The 22,787-nt window shown below is 41.6% G+C and overlaps 1 protein-coding gene across 2 annotated transcripts in view; it reads right to left on the bottom strand.

The window, feature by feature from the left end:
- The window catches only part of LOC117217346 (uncharacterized), an 85,793-nt gene that overhangs the window by 60,919 nt on the left and 2,087 nt on the right, over positions 1-22,787 (bottom strand). For both annotated transcript variants that reach the window (XR_013034155.1, XM_076524693.1), the window contains exons 2-4: positions 20,675-21,941; positions 17,120-17,263; positions 6,004-6,181 (exon numbers count right to left, since the gene is read on the bottom strand). Coding sequence is in view for 1 of the 2 variants with exons in the window: in XM_076524693.1 (XP_076380808.1) it covers positions 6,004-6,181; positions 17,120-17,263; positions 20,675-21,560 (1,208 nt within the window). In the remaining variant the exon portion in view is untranslated. The remainder of the gene's footprint in view (positions 1-6,003; positions 6,182-17,119; positions 17,264-20,674; positions 21,942-22,787) is intronic.

The following is a 22,787-nucleotide window of genomic DNA, read 5'->3' as shown; positions in this document are numbered from 1 at the left end:
TGTACTTGTTTTTAGTCGGAGAAATAGTAACATCTCTAAACAATTAAATGTATATACTTTTGGTTCTAGTTTGCTCCTTATTATTCTTAAATGGCACAAAATTCATATAACGGAAACAGCAACATCCTTAAATTGTTGTACTTGTTTTTGGTTGGAATAAAGAAAACGAAGCTGACGGGCATAGAGCACGCATAACGTGTAACTTATCTAATAAATTCTGAGGTGGATCATAAAGATTGATTTTAAGAAATGCATTAACTCGATCGCGCTACATTCAAACTGTGCGAGTTTATGGAAATCATTTCAACGAATTCTTAAAATGAAAGAACATTTCCGACGGTTCTGCTTTAGTTTCGTGCACCCTCTCCGAAGACCGCGTGGTTATGCGGTGTCATAAATCTCCCGATGGTTGAATAAAGCCTCTCCCATCTATCTTTAACTCCGTTTAAAACTGTCGGTAACACGCGTAACAAAAAGTCGAACTGCGCAGTCAAATGCGAAACGTTCGCACCGGGCAATGCGAGCTCGCCGAGTTTCACGTATTCGTACAGAGCGCGACAACGCGAGCGCGATCCCGACATTTTCTTCGTCGGGAAATATTTTTCATAGCGAGACACGGGGCTTCCCTTCAACGCAACATAACTTTCGCACGCATTTTATCATGGTTTCATACGTTTCCCCATATTTTGTTTAGAATCACGGACATGTCTCGGATGAGCGAGGTTATTACGCCATCTACAACGTATTCATCGCGCGCGTTCTTTTTTTCGTTCTGCTCGCATAGGCTTGGTACGTCGACTATATCTTTTTACGTCGACCATATTTTTTTTTTATACCGACTATATAATTCAACCATTAGGAGAACACTGATGGTTGGAAATATTAGACGGAACTCTCGGGGGTGAACAATATCTTTCAGCTTCAATCGCTATGTAAAACAGCGATCGATCGCGATAGCGTTCGCTCAGTCGCGCTGCGGTTTAACAACTTCATAAGCGAAGAAGGAGATCGAAGAAACGGAAATTTTTTTAGATCCCGTGTATAATTTCGTTTGATACGAGCAAGGAAAGATGCGCAAACATGAATTGTACAGGGTGGTGCTATATTTTCGTCCACCTTGAATATCTTCGTTAGTTTTTCAGATGCGAAAAACCTTCGTACTTTCATTTTCTCAAATTGCTCTTAATATGAGACCCTAGCTTATTTCCGTTATAGATGTCACGGGTGAACTCATGCAATAGTAGCACTGGAACGTATAAAACATAAGTGATATTTTTTATTTGCTTATACATAGAGTTATTGCTCTATTTACATGAATTTTAATTTCAATATTTATACCATTGTGAAATTTTAATAAATCATCATCAAGTAAATCTTGATGACTAATCAACATACTTATTGAAAACTAATTTTATCTTTTACTATATTAACATGACTTGGAGGACAATTAATTGAATATCCTTATACTGTAATATAAATAATTTTTACGCTTATTTATTTTTCATATTTTATTTTATCATCTATATTAAATTATATTTGAGATAAATTGTTATCTTGGTTAATGAATCTGATAGAGTTCATATTTTTTAAATATAATATAAATATGTTGCATATTAATTCGTATTTTTGGACAGGACAACTATATTTGTAAAATACGTTAAAAGGAGGAGTTGAAGGAGTTCAGTTATACTACAGATATCTTAAAAATAGCATAATTAGTATATAATTATTTTCATAAATATTCGACGAAGTTTGAGAATTACAAATTTTATGTGCCCAATGTACGAAAAAGGCAAAAAGAATTAATTTTCTGAAAATGAGCCAAACTGCGTCTCATATTGGAAACCCATCAGTCAAATCTGTGAATTTGCATATTTTTAGTTTTCCCTTTATTACGAAGAATCGGCATTTTATTCTATCCATTTTCCAGTATTTATAATATTAATAGAAGTGTTTTTAATCGAAAATTATGATTAAAAAAAAAAGAAGTGTTCATTGCAAGCTCATTCGGCACAACGAACGAAATAGTAAACACCGCCGATGAGACTTCGGAGTGAAAAATGGTTGAAAGTTCGAAAGGTACAAGTTTCAGGTTACATTTTTCGTGGGACGATTCCGCTCGCATGATCGAGCATTCCGAGATTTGGGAATTTCGAAGGCGATAATAGAGCGCGTTCCTCGCGTACCGACCCGATTACGCTTCTCCATTTTCCGGATTAGTATTCCGGCATCCTTTCTATTGAATCGCGTACAATCCGATCCAGAACGAGGACAATGACAAGCGAAATACGCGACATCGCTCATTCATCGATCACACGTTACGGTTTTCGCTTGAATTACCAACGCCGGCGTTTAATTCCCATCATATCGTCCCATCGACCCCCTCCCCCCCCCCGAATTGGTTCTGATAAATTTCGACGCGTTTACCGCTGGTTTTCGTGTTCGTTACGTGTTTCAATCGAAAGCGACGCCACGTTATCATAAATACGGTTTTAGAGACGCCACGAATCGAATTCCCGCGAATCGATTAATTCAACAGCGTTTAAAAGCACTTGCAACGGAATTAGATCGACGCTATTTCAATTATACGACGACAGGGCAATCTAATGACGCGCGGACCGTCGCGTCGTCCCAATCGTTCGTCAATTTGTATTCCGCTTGCCACGGTCATTTTTCGTACTTGTCCGCACGCGCTACATAAATCCCGTGTAACAGCCGAGGATTTAACGGGAACAAAATTAATGAGACAAGCCTGTGTTCCTGCGCCGTGCGACCACGGTCGAAACAAAACCAATTAGCTGTTCCACGACCCGTTCTACTTCGTTGTTGAAGTTACAAGGGCACAAATCTCTAGTTGCAAAGGTGAAATTGCGTACGAGGAAGCTCCAAGTTGCCGACCCGATCGGGGACAGTTTAATCGATTTGCTAATTCAAATATCGCCTCCCATCTCGATCGGATGGTTCCTAAAGCGCGGACTTTCAATTTACAATACAGAAAAGACCCTTTGGCTGCCACGTCAACCGTATCTTCCTGTTTCTATTAGGATCTGCAAATCGAAACTTCTCAATTTTAATTTGATTAACACGTTCCGCGTGCCGAGCTTTTTTTACTCGAATCTTCACACTTTGATATTTGACTAAAACTTGATGTATTACGTGCAATTATTAATTCTCGTACACATAACAACGTAACAAAAACTTATCAACGCCCATTCTTGCGGTGGAAATTGATTCTTCGGTTCTAAATTTCTTGTAAACAATTTGTTCAGTTCACTAAGTAAACATGCAAGCGTGTACCATCGATGGTACACGTGGCACGGAACGTGTTAAATGAAACATTTTGGTTTCATTAAATTTTCGAAACTTTCGAAATTTCTGTAACTTCTATCGATCTGATTAATTAATAGCATTTCGACGGTGCACGAAAATTAATCGAATGCGATGAGTAAAACAAGACGCCGAAATAAATACACGTATAGCACAGAGCCCGTTCTAAAAGAGTCGACGCCGAAGATCTTGATTGTAGGAAGATGTCCGATCAATAAATAAAACTGATATCATTCATTGTTTCAGAAACTACTGGCGTTTAATTGGACACGAGCCACTGTCTAATAAAACAGGATTCCGTCCAACAGGGTCGCCCGTTCTGTTCGATTCTCTCCGACTTTCGTTGCGAGAACCCATAACTCTTCGCTCCTCTGACGGAGAAGAATCGTTCATACCGTTGGGAACGATGTTCGCACACATCCCGCGAGAACTGATTCTGGCGATCAAAATTTATGACAATCGGGATCGAAAAAATGTAATCTGCCGTCGATTCATCGACAAAGACGGGAAAGTCGCTGACCCCGAAGGGATTGTTTATTTTGGAGCCGTGTCTCGATCGGGGGATAAGGCATCGAGCTTGCCGCTGCGACAGCTGCACAAATTGCTTTTGTTCAAAGGAGAACCCGCCCACGATTCGACTCCGCGCCAATTAACGTACACGAGAATCTCGTCTGCGAGAAATTCGAAAGCTTTGAGAAGTTGTTGGAGCGTACGCCAAGCCGGGTTTACGGAATCGTTGAAAATAAAATCTCGGGGCAATTCGAGAACTCTGGGAACGAACACCGTGATCGCTCGATGATTAGTATTTGAGGCGAAAAATGTGTATTACGAGCAGAAGGTAGGTAACACAAAGTGTAAGGTTGAAAAATTAATCAAATTGTAGCATTTTCGTCGAGTAATTATATATCAATAAAAAGAACGAAAGGAAGAAAGGTTATTAATCAAAAGGGCCTCTTATTAAAATGATATACAGGTTGTCTCAAAAATGTCTCGCAATCCGGAAATGGCGGGTTCCTCGGATCGTTTGAAGCAACTTCTTCCTTTACAACAATTTTCTCCGAGGCACCGTTAACGAGTTATTAACGAAAAACAGTGGCCAATAAGAATCGAGTACGGCTGACGCGAGGCGGCCCAGCCAACCAGCGCACGAAGCCCAGTTCCGCTCATTGGCTCGGTCGCCTCGCGCCAGCTGAGCTCGCCTCTCATTGGTTACTGTTTTTCGTTAATAACTCGTTAACGGTTCCTCGGAGAAAATTTTTGTAAAGGAAGAAGTTGCTTCAAATGACCCGAGGAACCCGCCACTCTCGGATTGCGAGACATTTTTGGGAAATTTTTAGAATCATAGTGAGAGTAAATAACATTTTCGAAAATTTTGATTTATATATTAAAATGTAATCTATACATGCCCCAAAATGTACGTATTATGAACATATTATAAAATTACTATATATACTTAATGATTTTGGTCATTAAACGATACCCATATTAGTAAACAATAACACTCCTTCCCTCTCGCAATAAGGATAATGCAACCATGATTCTAACCCACTCGTATAATATAATACATTTTAGCTATCCTGTTTCTCAAATCTTGTTATGGGAAAACCGTGTTAAGAGGGGATTGCCTGTGCACCTAAACCTAATCATTCTACCTAAAGCACTAATTGGCGCAACTAATTGATAAAATAATAGGTTGCTATTAAAGTAAATCCGATTTTGTGCACGCATAATCGATTTACTATGTTATTGTTTTAATGTAATCAATTAGAATCGATACGCACTATCGTTCAGTTACCAGCGACCATGACCAGAAGGAATTTTGTTAGTATAGCAGAGCATGTCGAACAAAATGGACGTCGAAGATACTACTGTATTACGTAAACATAGGTCATGTAGAGCTTTATTAATAAGTTATAACAAAAATTCAGAATAGCAATAGTAATCAACTTGCTGTTACTGCGAGCATTGGCTTGAATAGATCAGTACATGCCGTGTGTTTATGTAAGCTGTGTGTATTAATACATTTCGAAATGACTACCGTTGTTGACAATACATGATTGACATCGATCGAAGATCGAATTTATGACCGTGCGAATTTCGTTTCTATTCTCTTTCATTTCACTGAGCGCATTATTAATCCTATATTCTGAATTTTTGTTATTACTTCATAATAGAGCTCTATATGACCTATGTTTACATAACATTTTTTTCTTACTTTGTGCCACAGAATATACGTACCTACAGATATCACGATTAGGATTGCATTCCACTATGCAACAACTGTGTGTGCGACAAGAAATCGAGTCTACGTCAGAGTTGGGTAAAAAGTAATCCGATTAATGATTGACGCTCCAATAATTAATCGACTAATCTGTAATAATTTATAACCGATCTATAATAATTTATAATAACTAACGAGTTATGATCATTAATTATGTATTACATTACTTTTAATCCAATAATTATGAATTAGTTATAATTAACGAGTTATAATCGTGAATCATTGATCAGATTGCTTTTCGGTCAACTCCGGTCCACGTACCCGCTGCTCAATGATAATTACGTTCGATCTGGGTCGTAATTGGTGTTCGACTATGAATTCCGTGTTCACGTGTGCGCGAACATATGGTAATTACAACCGAGATCGACCGAACTTTTTTGACACGAGTCGATTACCTGCTGCTGTTGACGGAAGTGTTGCTCCTGCTGCGCCTCGAAATAATCGAATCGCCGCGATTAACGATCCCTTTCTGCGTGATGCTGAACGCACGAAGTCGATAAAGATCGTCCCCGGCTCTCGGGTTGTAAGCTTTCTCCGGTAAACTGTGTACACGTGGCCTGATGTGATCTGGCACTGCAACACACCGTTAGTCGGTTAATTAAAGCTGCGCTATTAGTTCGGACAGGAAAACAAGCAAAATCGATATCGAATGGATATTCCATTAATTAGCTATGTAGCTTCTTGTTGGATGATATCGACACTGATATACCCGTTCTGTGTTTATTTTTCGTTCCCGTCGCAGTTGATTACCCTATTTTCCCGAAATCCATCTATGCGCCGTTCGTTCGCGCGAGTCGCTTCCCATCGAACACCAACAAAATATTTCTCGATGGAGAATACGTCGAACAACAGAACCGGCGCCGACGCTTGGTACCAGATTTCCAACAATTTTTAACCCTTAGCGCTCCGAAGGCTCCGCTACGGAGACATTTGTCATTTGTTTCGTAACTCCGAAGGCTCCGTTGCGGAGCCAAATATTTTTAGCATACGTTATCGTCGGCGTTAGCAATTGTTATCCGTAGTTAAAACGCGCTAAGTCTGTACCGGTACGATTAAACCATTTTTTGACCTATTCTATGGTTAGCAACATGGAGAAAAATAAATATTACGATGAGAATTTAGAGCCGAGTGATACCGAAGACGTACTTGATTTTGAAGAGTTAAAAGACATTGTGGAAGACAATGTTGGTTATGATTCTGACACTTCGAGTAGCAGTAGCGAAATTAATCCCGAAATCATGTTTCATAGTGATGACCACAGGAATCTGATGATCTCTTTGAAGCATGATTTAAGGACTACAAAAAATCAAAGATTCTGACATGAAGGGAATCCTAGATGGATTGTCGAACAATATTTGTTTAACCCTTAGCGTTCCGCTACGGAGCCAAATGTTTTTAGCATACGTTATCGTCGGCGTTAGCAATTGTTATCCGTAGTTAAAACGTGCCAAGTCTGTACCATTGCGATTAAACCATTTGTTGACCTTTTCTATGGTTAGCAACATGGAGAAAAATAAATATTACGATGAGAATTTAGAGCCGAGCGATACCGAAGACGTATTTGATTTTGAAGAGTTAAAAGACATTGTGGAAAACAATGTTGGTTATGATTCTGACACTTCGAGTAGTAGTAGCGAAATTATACTACCAAAGAGAGGAAGAATGAGAATTATTGAAAGTGAAAGCGAAGATTCGTTACAAGACTTGGATGAATGGCGCGATGTTACGGAAGAATTACATATTCCAGATAGAATACCTTTTAGTGTATTGCCACAGGTCATTGGACCACAAGTTCCTACAAACGTTGAACAGCCGATACAATATTTTAAATTATTTTTCACGGACGAATTGGCAAATGAAATTATAAAGGAAACCAACGATTACGCAGAAAATGTTCTAAACTTGAAAGAGATATCTAGTAACTCTATTTGACAAAGTGAATACCGTGACACTTGTCCAAGCAAACCCAGAATGCACATGGGAGATTGTTACCAAAGATATCGCACCATGGTGAATTACAGAATTTAAAATTTATCTTTTATTTGCAATAGGAAAATGTATATTTATAAAATAAATAAAATATCAAATGCATTCGCAAGGACGTGTAATCTTTCCCGCTGAAAATAAGTCTTCCTTTATCTCAGGCGCACCGCTCCAAAAATGTGCCGGAGTTGCTGGTAGGCAGTACTCGAGAAACGCGCGGAGCGCTAAGGGTTAATTAGATATCTGAACCGTGAGCGAAGTTTCCAATTTTCTGTGAAATAAGCAGACGTTCGTCTTTTTTCCTTTTATTTTCATTCGTTCGCGATTCCTGCGATCGAAGTGTCACGCGGACCGACGAGAAAACCTTTGGCTCCGAGTGGCCCTCGAATATTCCGCTGAAAAATCGTTCGATCTCTGGAGAAACCTGATTTTTCGTGCGTCGCCGGATCATTTCGAGCCGGTATTTCCTTGGCGATGCAGCGGCGTATTCGCCGGCGATATTCAATCGGAACGCGAGCGAGCGAGCGATCGATCCATCGTGCCGTGAACGTCGCTCAAGTTGATTAGAACAGTTTAACTAGCGTTCCTACAGGATAAAACGCGGACCGTCCCATGTCCGGTCGCGCGTCAGCGATGGTAATCCCTTTATTACATAACTGCTATTATCAAGAACGTCCTTTGTTTCGAAACGGTAAGCTACACATTACGAATGCGCTCGAATGCGTTCATTACGCCACGGAAATGGATCAACGGGATCGGAATTATATTTAAACCGGCACGTTGTCGGGCATTCGGAGGTAACGGCCCTTGGACGTGGTCGATTATGGGCCAAGGCATCTCGCACTTGTCTTAACTTCCAGGGCTCAGGTGGAACGCGGGTCATGCATACCGTATGTGTACATCAAAATGTACAACCTGCACCGGAAGTAGCCTGTTACAAGCAAACCGAGGTCATATAAGTGGCTCCTTCATGTTACAGTCTTTAGTTGCTCCAATAGTGCAGAAAAGCGTTTCTATAATGTTTAATGAATTTTTATAGTATTCTAATTCTTATATTATAGTCTCTGCACTGTTGCTGTTAATGCACACGAAAGACAACATGACCGTCCATAAATATATAAAATGAAATAAATGAAAATAAATTGATTAAATAAAGTCACAGAAACTCGTTAATCTTCGGCAGTTTAATAAACTCGCCTTGAATAAGTAGGAACGGCTAACGATGGTCAGACATGCGTGACTACTATAACGGAACAAAGTCCTTAAATTGACGGTTTTATAAATTCCTTTGTTTCTAGTATAGCCACGATTGTATTATTATTTGGTTATTAATCATTTGTCCGGCTTATTATTATTAAGGATTGCATTAATTTTAAAATTGGAAATTATTAGTTCTCTGGTTTCACAAGAATTGATTTCGACAGCTTCAGAGGTAGTTTCGCAAGCTCCTGGAGGTTCTTCCCCCTTTTTATGTATTACACAAGGGTTGCTGACGGATGGGAATCCCTTGAAGCGGCTTCGAAGTGATAATGCAGCGGTAACAGCTTGGAAAATTGGCAACCGACGGAACATTGAATGTTGGAGGCCTTAACGATGTACAGAAGTTAATAAATCGTGTAGGATCAGGTCAAAAAATAGTTTATAATCAAGTTATAATTCGATTAAATTGAAATTCTTTTCAAGTGTTATTTCATCGTTAACCTTTTAGGTACGGCTGAATTCTGCGCGAGTCTATTTCTCTGGACGGGTCATTTGAAGCAACTTTTTCCTTTACAAGAATTTTCTCCGAGGCACCGTTAACGAGTTATTAACGAAAAACAGTGACCAATGAGAGGCGAGCTCGGCTGGCGCGAGACGATCGAGCCAATGAGCGGAATTGGGCTTCGTGCGCTGGTTGGCTGGGCCGTCTCGCGTCAGCCGTACTCGATTCTTATTGGTCACTGTTTCTCGTCGATAACTCGTTAACGGTGCCTCGGAGAAAATTTTTGTAAAGGAAGAAGTTGCTTCAAATGATCCGAGGAACCCGCCATTTCCGGATTGCGAGACATTTTTGGGACACCCTGTAGACTGTTGTAAATCGATGCGAAGACAAAAGAAGTGTGAAACAATGCATATGAAGACGATTATTTGGTTGAAACGATGAGCGAGTGAGCTACTAGAGCAAGCCACTATAGTGGCGCGTCGTCCAGAGAGATGACATCCGCGGAAGCCACTATAGTGGCGCGTCGTGCCTAAAAGCTTAACCCTAGAAAGATAACCATATGACAACGTACGTAAAAGATAACCATACGCTTCAGAGGCGCATGCTTTTCTAAGGCGTCAATTTTATACTAACAATGGATATTTATTTAAGTTAATCTAGTCATTTTAAAGGTTTGGCATTATTGTAAAAATAAAATGCATTTATATTATATTTTTTGATATTTTAAGTAATTTTAAACTTAAATCACTAGACCTCTATGAAAAATTAACAAAAATCAACAGTCTTCGCAGGCGCCTCTGCGACGTAGGTTATCTTTCTCGGGTTAAATAACAAAATGTGCGTGGCTAGATCATTTCTAATAGTAGTTGAAACGTTCCCTGCGACCTTCGACTGAAATTACAATCCAACTGACGCACAAGCAACAAGTTCGACGCTCGATAGCAATCGAGGGAGGACCGTAGGTTCGACTACGTCCACTGACAAAGCGTAAGGCTTCGGTGTTTAATGCGGTTACTGTCGACGAGGCACTCAAGAAGTTCGTCTCCCGACAGGCCATCGAATTACGACCAACGACGCTACGTGGAACTTCCTTCCTCTGAAATTAGCGGCGAGTTTTCGCCGGTGCCACGGGAAATTCAATGCCACGTACTATGTCACAATGGAACGACCCTGTGCGAACGATGGTCTTTCGGACGAAATGTAAACGTTCGATCTTGACGACAGAACTATATCAACAGAAAATCATTCCTGACAATTATTCGACTCGAGCGTCTCGGTTGTGCTGTTAGTCGCCATTCGATTAATTAGCGACCAATTAGCTACCTGTCCGGCCATCTCGATAGTCTGCCAGGAGGATGGAAAGAACAGTTCATTGTTGTTTCCATTGACCGAACATTTTCGAAGGGTTATCAATTTTCTGTCTTAAAATCAATGCCAGAAACGAGCACGCCCGAAAGAAATGATTTTTGTTTGAAATTACAAAACAATTTAAAATCCACGAATTTATGCGTCGAGGAGGAAATAAACATTTTTGTTCAATTTTGTGGCGTTCGCTTGCCGTGTTAAAAACAACAGCTACGTCGTATAGCGGCAACATTGTGCATTCGAAAAACAACCGAATGTGACGAGATCGTTCGCCAGTTAAACTATCTTAATTACAGTATTTTGATTCTTCTTTCAGTTTGAATAAAGAATACTCGGCCCTGCGGAATCGACGTTACGATCAGACTGTCTCGTATTCCTCGACAGATGCTTCAATCCAATTTACTTTTATGCGAGCGAGCTTCTTTTTATCTGCGATGCTTTGTACGCGATTGCAATTGTTAAAAAAATCCTCGATGAGAAAGAAACTCGGAAAAAATGAGACCGAGGCTGGACTAGGGAGAATTCGAATCCTCCCACTACACGTTCGACCGAAAACTTTAATTGGCAGCTCACTGGAAAGAAACATAGGGGGCCGGAAGAGAGAAATAGTTCGGGCGCAGAGAGAAAAAACTTAACGAGCTACGGCAAAAATTCTGGAGAGTTTGCGAACCAGGCCGCCCTCGTCTGATATTGGCTGACCTGTACTACTGCTCGGCTGTGTGCTCGTTTCTCCGATCGTGGAAGACTCAGAAATTTTCATAAACGGAACAAAAGTGAATGCTCGAGCCTTCATGAATGCCAAACATTGCATAGAAATAGAAAAGGGTTGAACTATTATATTTGACACAAAGTTCTGGTCATTCAATTTCTACAAAATCACAATCTTACCCTTCTTCTAGCTTTTTAATATCATAAAATGATTTTTTATGAAATCTCTTATATTATAAAGTTTTATTCGTATTCTCTTTATCTCTAATCTCACAGTCTCAGCTTGATTTGGAAACATTGTAAATTCCTTTCGCACACGATCGCATTTCCTGTATCAACATCGCCGATTGCAAACTATAAGTAAATTAAAATTATAAGTAGAATAACATTCTAATTGCTTTTTGGACATTTCTGGCTATTGGAACTCGGTTTCGCAATAAGAGTTGAACAACACTTTCTGCTAGAACGTTTTCAAACTTCCAGATCACGACTACATGAAACTTCGGATTGCAAGAAGCTATTCGCTTCAGCTTTTTGCGACAATTGTTTACTGGAATCCTATGGTCTCGGGTGAGACGCGTTTTACCGACAATATTCGCGATATTGGCCTCGTGCCGCGGAGAAAAGTGCCGCGGTCGTAGTTCCTGGAATATGTTGGCATCAAAGGTAGATAAAAGAGTCGACCGACTCGCGTCCATTCTAGCCGCTGCACACGTGATCGATCACGAATTTTCCCATGGACCCGACACACAGTTGCAGCGAACGCTTTCTCGAGGGCATTGTATCTCCGTCGCTTCTTCTCGCATTTGTTCACATGTTTCCTTCACATTTACTGCTCGATCGCAGCTTCTCCCGCGAGAAAATTATCTTCTCCGAGGTTCCTCTCTGGTTTGAATCACCATAGATGTCTTCTAAGCCTCCAAACTATCCTTCATACTCGGTCGGGTCGATACGAGGTCTCAAATGCCTTCATTTCGGAGTTGAAATAGCTTCGAGTGTAAGGGGTTATAAATCGACTGCAATTGCATCGAAACGCACATATAAAGTCATTTCAGCGGAAACCTAGAAAAGAGTGGGAAGTTAAATATTTCTTGGTTTCCGCTGAAATGACTTTATATGCGCGTTTCGATGCAACTGCAGTCGATTTAACCCTTTGCACTCGAAACTATTTCAACTCCAAGATGAAGACATTTGTTTCAACCTACATTATTTCCATTTATATATATTATAAATATATCATATATATATATACAGGATGTCTAAAAAATGTCTCGCAATCAGTAAATGGCGGTTTCTTCGAATCATTTGAAGCAACTTCTTCCTTTACAAAAATTTTCTCCGAGGCACCGTTAATGAGTTATTAACGAAAGACCGTGACCAATGAGAGGCGAGCTCAGCTGGCGCGAGGCGATCGAGCCATTGAGCGGAACTGGGCTTCGTGCGCTGGTTGGCTGGGCCGTCTCGCGTCAGCCATACTCGATTCTTATTGGTCACTGTTTTTCGTTGATAACTCGTTAACGGTGCCTCGGAGAAAATTTTTGTAAAGGAAGAAGTTGCTTCAAATGACCTAAGGAACCAGCCACTTTCGGATTGCGAAACATTTTTGGGATATCCTGTATATCATATTATACATATGAAATTGAACGTGTGTGCTTATAGAAGATTTCTATCGAGTTATTATTATTATTATTCGACGATTTATCGAACACAGACAAATTGAACAACGTGAAGATTCGTTCGAAAGTAGCGTAGCAATTTTTAGCGTCGCCTCGGAGTCGCCACTCGAGTGCGAAGGGTTAATACGATTCTTCGTACTTCGAATTTACGGAATCTTCGCAACGACAAATTAAATGCGAGTTTCAAGAGAAACGTTGGTTATATTCGAAGACACTGACCACAATTGAGAAGCAACCAGCGTGTTCATGTCTTCCGATGTCTGCACCATATTTACATGCACATTTTCGCTGCATCGAAGTGGACTACCGCGGTAAAGCTTTTATTAGTTTTTTTTTTCCTTTTTCTCATCATAATCTTTTGTCCGCTACCGTGGACGAACTTGACTTTCAAATAGGTGAATGCCGAAGGCAAACCTTGTATCGATACCTAGGACAATGATGCAACAATGCCCGAGGAGATACGTCATCTACACTTTCCCCGCACGGGAAAACGCGCTGCTCGACGGAGGAAGCGCAGCATTGTCCAATATCGGAAGCGCAACAGATTCGTTATGTTCACTCTCTAATCATGGCCGTGTTCGCAGGCCCCCGAGGTGATAATCTGTTGCTAACCGTTCACGGTGTAATAATGCACGATATCGGACCGAGCAACCCTATTCTGTATCAGCCCTGCGTCCTCGATCCCCCAGCGTCTTCCAATATCGCCGGCCCTAATAATCGTCCAGTCGTGTTCCGCAGCTGTAGCGAGGCTTCTGTTTACAGAAAGTATTTACCCGGCGGACGCGAGCGCGTAATTAATTTCTGATGCGCAGACGCCGGCTATCCCGGCACCTAATCTGTCAATGTGATACACCGGACTACCCTCGGGGCCAGGGAACCTGTCAGACGGCGATCCCCCGAGAATGCCGGAAATTGTTTGAATGATTTCATCCGGGTATATTGCCCTCCCAGCTGGCTCGATCCTCGACGAGCATTTAAAGATTTATCGATCGAGAAAGGATTCCTCGCGCGTTCGGAGCTTCCTGAATCTCGTCACATGCGATGATTAATCCGGAAACACTTATCCATCATCTGCATAGGAAGGTCTTCGGGTTCGTATAAATGCGCGCGATTATACTATTCCCGTGGAGAAGCGCGGAACGGAGTTTCACGGGGATATATTCGAGGAGGCGTGCTCTGCTCCGTGAAATTATGGACCATCGATCATATCTCGGCGAATACGATATTCCCGCTGCGGAATTGCAGAATCTTGATGCTTCGTCTTCCTGCGTAACATCGAATCGATTCAGTTTCTGATTAGGGCAGATATTCGCGTTCCAAGGATCGTTCGCGCGCGGTAAGAAACGGTGTTTCAACCCTTTGCACACGAGTGGCGACTCTGAGGCACCATTGAAATTGTCACATCGCGTTCCAAGATCATTTTTACATTGTACAAGTCTAAGCGTAAAAGAATTGTTGAAAGTCTAACTGTTGTACGAGATCCAACATCCAAGAAATATAGTTCAAATGTTATTTCAGTTTTTTAAAATGGCACCAAAGTGATACCACCGGCGTACAACAGATAGTTTTTGCATGCCACCGGACGGCATAGTGTTAACAAAGTTTAGATTTTAAAAAATTGCGAAGAGTGTAACTGTTGCGCGGGTCCCAAAAGTCAATTTCATATGCGCACAATGCGCTTTGTCAGATAAAACGGAAATGCCGTAAGTTAGAAAAATCAATTTAGATTTACAGTTGAAATGGCTTCGAGCGCGAAGGGTTAAGTTTTTCAGTCGACGACGGAAAGTGACCTAATCGGTTTTCTCGAAAATTTCTGTTTCATTTCCGATCTTTCATTTTAGGAATCGTTTACCTTGCATCACTGTCCAGGTTGCCAGCCGTTTTACGAACGAGAATTTTGGGTCAATTAGCGCGGTTTCTTTGCGAACTGTTCTCTTGTCGATGTAACAGAATGTTCTGCTAGGTAATCGATTGCGAGTGTTCTCTCGCGCGGTAATTGTTCGCGAAATAATTGCGTAATTTGCTAACGTCAGGGTTTTCGTCGCGCGACCCGGGAATAATCAGTTCTATCGAATAGGCGAGTGCATTCATTTGGCTAACGGGGACCTCGCTCTGCATTGGGGTATTGTGCATTCAATGGTCGAACCAGGGCAAGTAGCTGCGTGCCACTTCCGATACAGTTCCACGTAAACAGCGACGCATGCTTAAAAAAGCAAGGAATAACGTTCGATTTGATCACTCGACCCAGTTTCTGGGTGAAAATCTCGTTCAACTGTCAGGGCCGCGTTATTCAAATTTGCGAGTGACACGGACACGTGAAAATCGTCGCGGCAATCGAAACGCAGCTGGCTTTTCCAACGATTTATTCGGTGTACGTGGATATCGAGCAGATCAACAGTCCCCTTAAAAAGAAGTGACACACGAGTGATACATTTCATTGAGTACTTTTCCGGGAAATATAGTTGACAGAACGCGAGTTTTTGTACCTGGTTCTTGGAAACCAACGAACCTTGTTATAGGCATTCAGAATGGCGCGCGTCTAGATCGATTAGTCGCGCGAATATTATCGAAAAGGTTCGGTTCTTCTTGAAAGTTATCAATGTCAAAGACTAAGTAGGACTGGATTCATAACATAGGCGTGACATCCCTGAAACTTTTCAGATTTATAATAAAATTCTAATTGGAATTTAGAGGACTTTACCGCGTCCCTCGATAGCAACTTCCCTCGAACTTATTTGGGATACGAAAATATGAGAACAAAATCCGTTCTTAGGCGGTGATATAACTTTGACAAACGTTCGTTATAACAAATGTGTTGATAGAGAACGTAATATTGCAGTAATATAGGCAGAGTGAGTCATAAATTAGTCCCCACGAATTTTCAGCCCCATCCGATAGTTCGACAAAAAAATGTTTCGCATAAAAGCTAACGGGAATTTAACGTTGACAAGAAATTGCAATTATTTAAATTTAAAAATAAATTGATTTTCGATAAAAAAACAAGGTCACCGTTATGCTTTTAAATTGAAACTAGATAAATTTTAACTTCATTGTATCGTAGGCGACGTCGAGAGGAATTCAACGGCTTGCTAATTGATTACCTCCAGATGATATTGATGAGAAAAATTCGCCATGATTGTCACAATATATGGTTTTATATAAATTTTCTTTTTGTTACATGTGTTGAAGCGGCTTGTGACAACATCAACTTTATTACATATATATATATATATATATTATTCAGCTGAGATAGCTTACGTAACAACGGGAACTGTTTACTACGATTAGTTCGCCTAATAATCACTCTACCGGGTGACAGAGATTCGGTATTGATCGGATATGGTGCGGGACTAATTTAGTGGCTACAATCTTCGCTTATCATCTCCGGGCCTGCGTGAAGGTTCCCGCCATGGAATTGCAGTTAACGTCAATCAGTGACATCTTCGATAAATTAGTGACACTTTCCTCATTAACTTGTTCGAATAGTATATAATAGATAATATAATAGTATATAATAGTATATAATATAATAGTATATAATAGTATATAATAGTATATAATATAATATAATAGTATATAATAGTATATAATATAATATAATATAATAGTATATAATAGTATATAATATAATGTAATAGTATATAATAGTATATAATATAATATAAACTATATATAGTAGTATATAGTATATATAATATCTATATATATTTCTTAAAGTTCTATCTAAAAAACAAACTACGAACCAGCATGAATCCGTTAAGCAGTCGTGCTCAACGATGCTCTTGATTCCCCGAGAAATGTCAACCAATTATTAACGAATCTCGTTAATTAACTAGGATACGCAATTACAAAGATCGAGTTAATCGAAGGGGCGACGCGCGGGCTTAACAACCTAATCACCTTAACGTCAGGGCAGGCCAGGCGAGATTTTCAAGGGGTCGACAAACTTTTAAGATGCACAGACATTCAGGGTGCACCATCAATTTGGAAAGCATTTTTTTGTCCAGTTTGCAGCCTAGTCACGTCTGTGCGAGAGAAAAATCGGCGTCGGGCGAACTCGAAGAAAAATGTGCTTACCTGGCAGCTCGAGAAAGTTGGAGGTCCTGCGCTGTCTGCCGCGTGGGTGAGCAGTGAAGTTCAACGGTCCCACGTCCTCGTTGCTGACGTTCGACAAATTGGAGCACTGGCTGTCGCGAGAGCCACGTCTGGACGCTAGATAGGCTGTAACACACGGAGAAAGGAATATGTCAAGCAATTTCATCAGCCAGCCAGCAAACGGCCAGCAAAGATCGTTGTCCATCTAAAGTTATGTCCACATTTGTTAGCGCGCTTCGTTCTGGACGAGGTCCAATAACCAATTAAAACAGTGATACGGTGCCGCACGCAGTCGTTCGTTACCAGTGGTGGCAAAGTAATGTTTCAAACGATTATTTACTGCCTTGTTAGTAAATATACTTTCCAAATATATGGATTTGATTTCACAATATATAATATGACCTTTTTCCAAAGTCCCTCTAAAATAGAAAAATTCAAAAAAATACATTTAAAATACTTGAAAAATTATTATTATTATTATCATTACTATCATTAGTATCATCATTATTATTATTATTATTACTAGCATTATTATTATTATTATTATCATTAGTATCATTATTATTATTATTACTACTATCATTAGTATCATCATCATTATTATTATTATTATTACTATCACTAGTGTCATTATTATTATTATTATTATTATTATCACTAGTATCATCATTATTATTATTATTACAACAATGAAAAAAAAATAATACCATGCGTGTGTAAGAAAATGCAAAAATTTCAGTTCATTTAGACGTGATAAAAGTATCGAGAAAATGTATTTGAAATTTATCGAGTGCTTCGATTTGAAAAATCATGCGTTAACACTGGTATCACGCCTGTCGACCAGATCTGATTACCAATCGCTGCACAGCCTATGAGCGGGTTAAACGACGATTGATTTCGCCCCGACCAATAATCACCGACTTATGTAATATCAATACTAATTCGTCGTCGAACTTCAATCCGGAAACGGCTCGAACCAGCGAGCGGATTAAAGGTCGAAGAGGATTACGGGATTTGGTTTCCGAAATATGGCCGGTCGACCAGCTTCCAGCGACGGAAGGAACGGGTTATAGGTTCGAGGACGAGAAAGAAATGGAAGACGAACGAAGGAGGATGGGGCAGCAGGTTCTTCTTCTACTCCCCGGTCTCTAAATGAGAATCCCATCAGGCCGACAGACGGGAAAAATGATTACACCGTGGCGACCCGATTTTTAATCCGCCCTTTGTCTACGTGTTACGATGTGATATCTTTCGGCGCTCATGGGATTGCTTGTAATTAGATGAATCCCAATTGTTCTACCAGCTAAGCCGACGATTTTGCCAGGGATTCATTTAATGCTCCGGAGACAATGGCGACTCGCGCTCGAAGCGAACCAAGTCCGCGATTTTTACTTCTAATAAGGTTAAATTTGCGGCGCATCGGCAACTAATTATAAAATACCGTGTACCGTATAAATAAATTTGAAACGCGCGCATGCATACATTTCATTTTATCTTACTCTTTATCTTATGTAACGAAGATCTCCTGGCAAGTTCACCAAATAAATAAATAAATAAATGCAAATATTCGGATTAATGCACCCTCACGTATTCTGCCACTCGGTGGATTTGGCATTGACGATCCATAAAAATCGTTCGCAGTGCCAGTAATCGGCTCTATTCGTTTAACAATGCAGGAAACTAACTAAGCGGAGAATGTGAAAAAAGTAGCGTGTCGCGCTACGCCACAGTTCGATATTCCAAAACGGATTTCCCTATCTTCCAAACGGAACACGGAAAACTGCAGAATTTTTTTCGAGCGTTCCGTGGACGCGCTTTTCGGTTTTACTTACTCGCGAGACGATTATTCAAGCCATGTACGCGCACTTATTCGTATTCCGCGGTTCCGCTCGACAATTCCCCCTTGATTACGAGAATTGTCACGGACCGGCGAAACGTGACGAGTTTCCGGTGTATCCGAGGAAAGCGTCTCGTTATCGTTTCGCATCGAACCAAGAAGGCGCCCGGATTAAAATTACGTTAAATCGAACGCTTCTTATGTAGCACACGTCGCGTACTTTGTTAATTTCTAAAAGAAACTCGCCTGGTATCGGAGACTTTAACCCTTCGCACTCGAAACCATCTTAACTGTAGATCTAAACGAATTTCTCCGACTTATGGTGTTTCCATTTTACATGACAAAGTGCATTTTGTGCGTGTGAAATTGACTCTCGTGACTCGTACAAGAGTTAGACTTTTAACAATGTTCTATATCTAAACTTTGACAATGTAAAAATCATCTTGGAACGTGATATAACAATTTTTTAGTGGTGTCTCAGGGTCACCACTCGAGTGCAAAGGGTTAATGTGAAACATCATGTACCAAGCAGGGACAGCGTTATTTATAAAGCACTCGAGATAATATTTGATTCATGAATAACTTTATATTATTTACAGATAATCCTCGACGTTCCGAAACACAATTATCAACTCTCTCTAACTGGCATTATGAAATGAAAAGTTTGTGGAGGATGGAACGACAAGCTGTTTACACACTAACTGCCTACTAAAATTGTGGATTTGTATCGAAGTGACGGAAGAGTTTGTCGGAAACATCTACTCAAAGTTGTGGAACCCGAGGACGCGATGAACGGTGGCAAGAGCTTATGCGAGAATGAAACAGCACCACCGATTACTGTTACTGTAATATAATTCACGCGTATCATTGCAGACGAAAATTTCAGATCCTCGTTTGTTCGCCGTTGAATCGCGACATTAATTAAAAACTCCTTCGGACAGATCACAAGGACTTAAAAGTTACGACGTTACGTAACTCGATGTATAATTTCAAGCGGATCAGAGCTCGTTAATCGAGCGGGTGCACGCCCGTTTTAATGTGCAAATAATTAGATATTTTCGATAAGGATAACATAACGATGGGTGCGTTGCGAACGTGAACGAAATACACTCTCGCGGAAGGAAATCGATAATTAACTGCTCCTCGACGCGATAGATTCAACGAATAATTGATTTTACCATTGATCGCTGCTTGTAAACGAATTTGCGAATTTGACACATTTATTACGATCTCTCATATGTTCGTCAAGCTTGCTTGTAATTGTCAACAAACCGAAATTACTTTTCCAAACAACCGGACAGTTACATTGTCACAGCACGCGTACACCAATAGATCTTTTTCTCCGCGCATCTGCGGTGTACCGGAAAAGCGCATCGAGCAACTCCGCGAGAACAGCAGGAGGCAATATGCAACGCTGGCCCAGCGGAACAGAACAATCGACGGAGGGCAAAAATTCCTGCCACTCGAAAATAGGGTCAGAGCAAACGAACGTTCAAACTTCTTGACAGAGACCACCTTTAAAATGGCTCTTGCATGATGCGAGAGCGAGCGAGAGAGAGAGAGAGAGAGAGAGAGAGAGGGAGAAAGAGGACAGTGCATCAAGTAGGACACAGTCGCAGGTTGGCCACAATGGTCAGCTAACGAGAGCACCGTGCGACCCCGGGAAAACCAAACGAAAAACGCAGCGAGTGGTCACTTACCGAGTCCGCCCTTCATCGAACCTCTTCTCCTTGGACTGGACAGCAGCGTCACCTCCGTATCGACGTCGTCGATCTCGGTCAAGTCACTGGTAGACCGTCTCGACATGTTCCTTGCATAGGCATCGTCGTTGGCCTGGCCCTTCCCGGCCTCGTCGAGGCACCCTTGGCTCCGATTGAAGTGGCAACCCTTCTTGGCAGGTTTCTTCTCGGCAGGACTGTCGCTCCTGTCCTTGAACGATCCTTCCACGGAGGACCTCCTCGAGCCGCTCGTATAACTGGGGGAATTCTGCGGCTGATGATCCAGGTTCAGTTCCGAGTACTTCGGACTGGCCGGGCCATGGGACGTGACTATCGTCGGCGACAGAGGACTCTTGGAGCCGGTGATCCCGAAGCAGGAGTTCCTCCTGTGGTCGAAAGGCTTCGGGCTCTTTGACCGGAAGTTGGAGGAGCTGGAGGACCTGGTCGGGACCACCGGTGGCCCGGAGATCGGGCTCTTCGGCGGGTAGCTCATGGTCTTCCCGAGACTCTTTCGCGACTCGCAGAACTGGAACGTCGGCGACTTCTGGCCCGGGGAATGCAACAGGTCCCTGTTCGGACTCTTCGGGCTCCTGCACCCTTTGCGCGCGTAGCTGCCCGGACTTCTCGGCGGTCGGTCGCCATCGCTCGATCGGCTGAACTCCTTGAAGTCGAAGTTCGTGTTCGGTGTCTCCGTGCTGCTGAACTCCGGCGGGAACTCGAAGACGAGAGGCGTGCCGGGCGTCTTGGTCACCGACAACTGCGTGGGACTCCTTTGGCCGCCGATCGGAATCTGAGGCAGTTGCGGTAGCTGACGAGGACTCCGCGGGGATTTCAGATGTATCGATTGTCCGGGGCTGCTCGTCGCCATTTCGTCGTCCTCTCGGTGAATAATACCCCTCCGCCGGCGGTTCTTTGATCGCGTCCGCTTCCGCCTTCCTTTCAATCTACAGAACGAGAGGCACTGCCGGCTCTCGGCTCATTGTGCTTCCGTCGGCGACGATGAAACCCAAGATCTCCCTCGCTTCCGAATCGGCTCGAGCTCTCTCTGAACGACCCGCGAACCGCTCGCCCCGGATGCGATTCTCATCTCAGCGAGCCGTGATTTTCTGCCCCCTTCGCGTGCCCCGACCCGGCGATGTCTCCGCGTAACGGCGACAAGGAACCAACCGTTCGTGGGAAACCGTTCGACAGCCGGCCATTAAAGCTGACACGCTCGACGCGATGTGCGCTGCTCCTACGGGTGACCAACCTGAAAATTTTGATCGATTGGAAATCTGTTGGACTTTCTTTTTTTTAACTACGAGCCAGCTTCGTACGCGGCGATTTTATTCTCTAAATTCGCCCGTTGCGAATCGGCGAAAATTGTCTAAATATGTAAGTACTGTTATTTAGCGAGCTCTTGGTCAAATCTGTTACACGTTTTTAACGCACGACACTATAACTGGTATACCGAGGTCATGAGAGACCCGTGATATTTCTATTTCAGTTTGTAGTAAAAGTTTGATTTTCTAGGTTTCTATTATTTTGTAGAATATAACTTCTCGAAATCGCATGCGGACTTATCAAATTTGTCAATGTTATTTCATTTCTTCGTAACAATGTCGTGCAAGCATCTTGCTCTGTTACCACTTCCACTTCGTAATCAAGGACAAACTCAGTTTTGTAAACTCAATTTTGTTTAACACTAAACCTACCGCGGTCGAAGTGACCGCTTTCTTATTTTGCAATTCTGCAAAGTTTCGAGACTCATGGAAAACGTTTGAATAAGTTATATTATCGGAGCGAGTTTTATGATAAAAACTTTACAAATTCTAAATAAATTCGGTCTTCTCACTTTTGTGAAGCAGTACATGCCGGTTAGTATTGCTGCTCGGTAGGTTTAGCGTTAAATCTTCGACTCGTCGTTAATTTACGTCTCGAGATTGATACTTGCTGATTTCGAATTATGTAAATGTTGCATACCCACGTACGAAACATTCGAAGCCTGGAGGATAAAGAATAAAATATCGATGAAGCGTTTATCTAGATTCCTTGATCTAGAAATTAACAAATTTGTTGCACTTTTTATCTCGAGTCCATTATGATCCTAGTGAAT

The sequence above is a fragment of the Megalopta genalis genome, chromosome 9 (genome assembly GCF_051020955.1).
Source record: "Megalopta genalis isolate 19385.01 chromosome 9, iyMegGena1_principal, whole genome shotgun sequence".
Classification (NCBI taxonomy): domain Eukaryota; kingdom Metazoa; phylum Arthropoda; class Insecta; order Hymenoptera; family Halictidae; genus Megalopta; species Megalopta genalis.
The sequence above is the reverse complement of the archived record's forward strand: the minus strand, read 5'-3'. Positions and strand labels throughout refer to the sequence as shown.